At 32.3% G+C, this 7,802-nt stretch overlaps 1 protein-coding gene across 1 annotated transcript; it reads left to right on the top strand.

Annotated features, from left to right (window-relative positions):
• Nucleotides 1-6,535: 6,535 nt before the first annotated feature.
• LOC131649069 (uncharacterized) lies at nucleotides 6,536-7,315 on the top strand. Its single transcript, XM_058918816.1, has one exon. It carries the CDS (start codon nucleotides 6,536-6,538, stop codon nucleotides 7,313-7,315), a length of 780 nt encoding a protein of 259 aa, XP_058774799.1.
• The last annotated feature ends 487 nt before the right edge of the window (nucleotides 7,316-7,802 follow it).

A 7,802-nucleotide genomic window follows, 5' to 3' on the forward strand; every position in this document is an offset into this window, starting at 1 on the left:
AATAACTCTAAGACTTAAGAACTTCTAAGAATATACAATTGATAAGAATTTATAAATTTAGCTCGTGAAAACTTATGATAGAGTAACAACTCTTTGATTTTCAAGGCTTATTCTTGTAATTTCTCTATAAAGATCAGCTCCTTTTATAGAAAAAGAGACGTTGGAGAAAACTTCTACACAAGAGATTCTTCAAGAGAGCTTCATTCAAAGACGTTAGAAAGCTTCCTGAAATGGTTAATGCAGTTGCAAGATCTTTTAAAGCTCCTTTTCTACAAGAGGAATTATCAGTTGCATTTCTTCTGTCTTTTTCTTTTTCTGCTAAGTCTTCACGTGATCATAAGAGGAAAAAAGTCTTCAGAGTTTGATAGTGACTTAACATAATTTCTTGGTTCTTGCGCTTTGACTAGCTTCAGGTTCTGAGTCTCCAAAAGATGAACTTCATTTTCTAATCCTTCAGACTCTGAGTCTTCAGAGGTTGACTTTAGTAAGAGTATACTTCTTTAGAGGTTGACTTAATTAGAGGTTGGGTTCTTCAAAATCTGGACATCATATTCTGAACATCAGAATGTGCATCTTCAAGCTCTCTTCAATTGATCTATTCAGCAGCAGAACTAAGTTCTCATCAGAATTTTTAGTCCATGGTACACATTTTAAATAGATGTTAGTATACCTAATTGTTCTTTAAATACTTTTTTATCATCAAAAACCAATGAGTGTGCTATAAACCAATTTTATTCCAATAATCTCCCCCTTTTTGATGATGACAAACACAAGTATTTAAGAACAATGGTTATTGATTTAATTAACAAGTTGACATAAAGGTCCGAGGTTTGTAACCCCCCTGAGTTTGATAGTCTAGAGAGTAAGGTTTGTAAGCTCCCCTTAAGTTTTATCCATGTTAATTAAATTTATATATAAAGCACAAATAACAATATTTCAGATTTTAAGTAATAAAAGTTCTCATCAAAGCTGGCTCTGATGCTTAAATACTTATCCTTCTACTCCCCCTTTTGTGATCAACAAAACGAAATTAGAAATTAGAAATTAGAAAAGATACTGAAGAAAATGTTGGGATATTAATTATTCTAAATAAAAAGAAATTAAAACAATGTTCTCGTTTCCTCATATGTCATCAATTAAAAAATTTGAAAGGAGAATTTTTTTTGGCTATAATGGTGCGTGATAAATCAATTCCTATAATTCTCGAGATGGTCAAATCTGATTTTTACAGCTGAGTATAGATTAGTAGGGGTCCAAGATTGGAAGGTGTGCATGAAGTCCATGACCAATTCTCTTTCTGATTCCATTGGTGGATAGTATCCAAAGTAGGCTGATCTTTAACCTAAACTTCTCTATAAAAGCTGATATGCATTATCACCAAAATCACTTCTCTTTTTCATTCTACTCTTATCCATTAGAATGGGAAACCTAAAAAAAATATAAGAGTCAGAAGAGAGATTTCAAAAAGGAGATAAGCAACCTTATGAATAATTAGGAGAAGGAAGAAAGGAGGAGGTCTGTTGAAGCTGCAAAGCACATCTGCTGGAACCTCCAAGGTAGGAAGAATTTTAGAAACAACAGTGAAGAAACCCAAGAAAACTTAAGATCCAACTGATAATGACTGGAAATTATACCTCGAGTCACTAAGTTGGAAATATGATCCGTTCTAAGGGTTGCACCCTTCTTGTAATGCATCTGTTTACCCTTAAAAAAAATTTGATCTTGTAAAATTTTGCATTATTAACAAAAGAAGATATTTTCTTTTAGCTTCTAAAAGATATTCAATTTCCACTAAAATCTATTGATATGATCACTGATATTGTAGATTTGTCTTTGACGAATCATTTTAACCAAGTTTGTATAAAAAGAGTTTTGAAAAACAGGTTTGAAAAACATGATGACTTAGAGTGTGCAACATATGATTTTATTTTACCAGAGAAAATAAGTAAATCCCAAGAGAAAATCATACATTCTACTGATATAAGAGTTATATTAGACCAAAATCAATAAAACTCTTAAACACAAGGAGAACTCATTAATTAAACTATTAATGTATTAAGGACAAAAAGTCAGATTCTGAGTATCAGAGGCTGAGATGCTTCAGAGGCTACTATACATTATAAGTTGTTCATGGCTTCTGATCTCGGTAGCCTCTGATCACCATCAAATTCTGATACTTCATTTAGAAGCAAGCATTAATCTTTAACAAAATGCATGTTCATATTCTTTTTAATGAAGTAAAATCTTTCAATGGTAAGAGGCTTGGTAAATATATCATCCCATTGATGATCAGTATCGATGAATTCTATATTTATCACCTCTTTCTGAACATAATCTCTAATAAAGTGATGTTTGGTTCTAGAATGTTGAATAGGATTCCTTGTCAAACAAATGGCAGCAATATTATCACAGAAGATTAGAATACTTTTCCCACAAATATGATAATCCTCTAGCGGGTATTTCATCTATAGTAGTTGTGTGCAACAACTAGTAGCTGAGATGTATTTTGCTCCCGCACTAGAAAGCAATATTTGCTTGTCTTTTACTTGCACATGATATAAGGTTTTCACCTATGAATTGACAGCCTCCACTAGTGTATTTTCTTTCTATCCCCATCATCCAACTAGATTATAGTCTAGGGATTTCTTATAAAGCAATCCTAGATTACTTGTTCCCCTCAAATACCTAAAGATCCTCTTAATAATAATTAATTAATTCTCTCTAGGATCTGACTAAAATCTTGTACACAAGCAGACATTGAATAAGATATCAGGTCTAGAAGCTGTTAGGTAAAGTAAAGAACCAACCATACCTCTGTATAACTTCTGACAAACCTTGGTGTTGCTTTCCTCTTTGCTCAAATTGCACGTTGGATGCAAAAGAGTTGCCATTATTTCATAGTAATATATCTTTAAATTATTCAGAAGTTCCTTTGTTTATTTGGACAGATGAACATAGACTCCATCCTTGCATTGATAGGTTTAAATTCCAATTAAGAACTTGAGCTCTCCATCATGCTCATTTCAAATTCATTATGCAGATTCGTAGAAAATTATTTTCAATGAGTAGCATTAGTAGAACCAAAAATATTTTCAATGTCTTTCTGAATAATATAGTGTCTACTTGATCTTTTTGAAAGCCATTTTCTAAAAGGAAATTACTCAATATCTTATACCAAGCTTTAGGAGCTTATTTGAGTCCATAGAGTGATTTCTTAAGTTTGAAAACAAATTCTAGATGAATGGAATCCTCAAATCTAGAAGGTTATTTGACATACACTTCTTCAGAAATAACACCATTTAAAATGCACTATTAACTTCCGTTAGATATAAAATGATACCATGATTAATAGCATAAAAAAGAAGTAATTTGATTGTCTCTAGCCTTGCAATAGGTGCAAATATCTTAGAGAAATCTATACCATCTTGCTGGCTATAGCCTTGAGCTACAATTCTAGACATATTCCTTACCCATTCTCCTTATTCATTGAGCTTATTTCTGAAGACCCATTTTGTTCCAATGATGTTCTTCTGATGAGGTTTGGGTACCAGATCTTAAACATAATTTCTTTGAATTTGGTTCAACTCTTCTTGTATATTCATAATTCAACCATCATCAGAAATTGCTTCATCAACAGAGGTAGGTTCAATCATGGAGATAAGTCCTAACATAGAGTGTTCCACTCTGACTACAAATCTTATTTTCCTAGGACTATCCTTATTTCCAATGATTAGCTCTTCTGGATGTGAGAATTTGTACTTGAAGGTGTTCTTGAATTGTGTTGCATCTTGAGAATCATCAAGAGATTATTCAGATGCTTCTTGATCTGGATGAGCTTTAGAAGTTATATAAGCTTTTGGACCTCCATCTTCTGATGGTTAAACAACTTCTGAACATACAACTTATGAAGGTTGAGCAATTTTTAAACAGTAAATAACTATAGGATGAGAGCTATGGAACCACCAGTATCAGAGGTGTCTTCATAAATCTGCAATCTTGCAAAACTTTCAACAAGATCTGACATTTTATTGTCAGGCTAATTGTCATCAAATTTGATGTGAATGGACTCTTCAACCATTTGGCTTCAGAGTTATACACCATGTATGCCATTGAGCGTTGATAGTATCCCATGAAGATACCTTTCTGAGCTTCGGCATCAAATTTCTTCAGATAAACTTTATTGTTCAGCATGTAACATGTACTCCCTCTGTCCCAAATTATAAGAGAAAATTACTTTTTAGATTCATTGAATAATTAATGTATTTGGTCTATATAAAGACCAGATACATTAATTCTTCAATGAATCTAAAAAGTGATTTTCTCTTATAATTTGGGACGGAGGGAGTATATCCAAACCGATGGAAATAAGATATACTTGGCTTTCTTCATATAAAACTCTCATATGATGTTTTTGTTCAGAATGTGTCTAATATAGATTCTATTTTGAACATAACATATTGTGTTAACAACTTCTACCCTTAAGTACTTTGGTAAATGATTTTTATGGATCATGGTTATAGCCATTTCTTGATTTAAAAGAAGTTTTGATGATTTTCCTACTTGGCATGCTCCGTAGAGAGCATCTGAATGATAATTGAGCTCCGGTAGACCCTTAACAAGTTTTAGCTTGTTGAATTATTGTTGTTATTTGCTGTTGAGAATAATTTGATTTATAGGCTTAGAAATTAGGTTAAATGTTAGTCTAGGAATTGTGAAAAAATGCACAAAGTGTGACTCAAATGTGAATGAAATTTTGGTGAATTTGAATGGAATTTGAATATGAGATGAAAATATCTCATTTGCAATCTGAATTTTGTTGAACATTGTGCAATTTGCTTAGAGATTTGGTGATGTATGAATTTATGATCATGCATGGTGATTTAATTTTGACTTTTGTTGACTTTTCCTTATGGTGCATGATGATGATGCTTACTATGCAATGATGCAATGCATGAATTTAAATACTCTATTTTATTTTCCGTCTTCTATGCAAGTTAGAAACTTCATGGAAAAACACATGAATGCATATGGACTTGACCATTCTCATTAACAAAAATAATTATTTATTTTTAATAAATGTATGTAATTAAAATGATTAAATCAAAATATGCAAAAATAAAAATGTAGAAAATATGTAAAATGTGATCATGAGCAAAATGACCAGATGGATTATTAAATCAAGGGACAAAATTAGGGTATGATAATACCTCTCTTCACAAATCTCATTCCATCCCCTTTATCTTCATCCTTCCATAACAACCATAGCCATTCACCTTCTCTTATTAACCTTCATTTCCTTCATTCTTCCACCACTCTTAATAACATCCAAATACAAACAATCATCAAACTACCATAATCACTCGTCAACGATACACAAAACATAACCTTCTCCATCTAACTCAACCTTCAACAGACATAACTTACTTCATTACTATACCACCGTCACCTTCTTATTCATGTCTCCATAAACCTTCATACAAATTCATCACCGCCATACTCACTAATATTCAACAAAACAAATCACTACAAACTCAGCACCATCCTTCAAATTTCCATAAACACTTCCATCCACTCAAACCTTGAACCAACCTATAAAAATCACAACTAAACCAACAACAACCATTTCCACCTTCACTCACTAACCTACATACCCAACCATCTATATGCTACTCATCTATATGCTATTCATATAGGTCTTCATATGCTATTCATATACCTGAAAAGGTTCAAGGGCCTTTCTTGGTGTCTTTTGTTGTTCAAGTTTCTTGTGGTTGGAAGCATATAACATCCATTTTTGGTAATTTCTTGTCTTTGTATAAAATATAAAAAGAAGTACCTTACTGTTGAGTAATTTTTCTTGTTATTGAATATGAATCTGATAGTGATGCTTTAGAGTTATTAAATGAAGCCTAGGAATCATGTTCAATGCCATTATGATAAAAGAAAGGTTCACTTACGAGAATAATGAAGAACTTAGCAAAATGGCAGTATAGAAACAAGTAAGATATAACATGTATTCTCTCCATTCCTATTTATAAATAAATTTTGACTTTTTAAATTCATTCAATAAATGTTATATATATACTAGTAGGAAATCCGTGCTATCGCACGGGTCTGGTCGATATTTCACATTACATGTATTCAAATATCACTTGTTAAAGTTCTTTTATATAAATCAACCATATATATTTAACCAAAATGCAAACAAATTTTAGTCCATGTTAATCCCAAAAACATAATAGTTAACGATGAAAGAGCTAATAATACATCAAATTTTTTAGCTCTTTAAGTAAAAACAATAAACATATGGATTCATATTATACGTATCAATGACTAAATTTTTAAATATGACATCATATTTTCAGTTAGGTAACATTAATATGTTTATAACTGATAATCATTTTATCAAAATTTAATTCATGTGTTTGGAATATCAAACATAATTCATGTGTTTGGAGCGAACAAGTATAGTTTAAAGGAGCGTTATCCAAAGTTGTTTGCGTTATCTAGTTTGGTTAGAGTGTCGGTGGCGAGTATGGGAGGTTGGGTTCATGGAGTGTGGAAGTGGGGGAATTTAGGAGTGGTGTTGGATGATGATTCCGACCCTACGGTGGTGGCCGAGAATGACTCTATTCATTTTTGGTTGAGTGGCCGTTTTATCCATACGGAGGGGAGAGATAAGGTTGAGTGGAGCGGTTCGGGTGGTGATTCGTTTTCGGTTGCTTCTTGTTATGAGTTTTTGGCCGGCTTAACCTATCCTTTCGGTCCTCCGAATAGACTCGATGTTGTGAAGGATTTAATTTGGAAGGTGTATGTGCCGTTTAATATTAAGGCCTTTGGTTGGAGAATTTTAATTAATAGATTACCAACCAAGGACTTATTGATGGGAAGGGGTATTCTTTTGTCAATAGAGAATTCTTTGTGTGCTTTTTGTGGTTCCATTCCGGAAAGTTGTGATCATTCTTTTTTCAAGTGTAAAGAGGTGGGTGTGGTGTGGAGAGAGATAGCGGTTTGGGTTGGAAAACCGATTGGTGGTTTGGATGAAGATTGCCATCAAAGCTTTATGGATTGGTTCCTCTTTTGTAAAGAAAAGAAAGTTAAGGAAGGTAAATGTGGGGTGTTATGGTTAGCCATTGTTTGGACTTTTTGGTTATCTAGAAACGGCTTTTGTTTCCGCAATGAAGGTTGGGATGTTGATAATACGGTGTGGAAAATCAAATCTTTGTTATGGAAGTGGTCGTTTTTTGGAGAAATTACGCACCCAATATATAGTTTCTATGAGTTTACTAAAGACCCTTTGTTTTTTCTCTCATAGCTATTTTGGTTTGTAATTTCTTTTCGGCGGATTTTTGTTCTTTTCCGTCTTCTGTGTAAACAGGTTTGAGAACCCTTTGTTCTCCTATATATTCCATCTTGCTTACACAAAAAATAAAACTTATTTTGCAGTTCATAAATATTCACGTAATTTCAATCAATAATATACATTCGCATCTACCCGTCAATTAATTTTATAACTTAAAATATATAAAACAGTAACAAAACAAATAGTTAAAAGATAGACATTAAAATGATTCGTCAATCACCGGTATCTCATACATACGTTCACATTTACCCATCAATTCAGATTAGTTAAGAAACCCAGTTGAATCCAAATGAGTTAATTTTAAAAATTTATTAAATCTATTTGAGATATTAGCCCATTTTCCCAAACGTAAAAGGTATAACAACTCCCGTTAAATGCTTAAGAGTTTCTACATTTAAGGTATATTATTATAATATAAAAAATATAATTTTATAAGTTA

Source organism: Vicia villosa, linkage group LG1, assembly GCF_029867415.1.
Source record: "Vicia villosa cultivar HV-30 ecotype Madison, WI linkage group LG1, Vvil1.0, whole genome shotgun sequence".
NCBI lineage: Eukaryota > Viridiplantae > Streptophyta > Magnoliopsida > Fabales > Fabaceae > Vicia > Vicia villosa.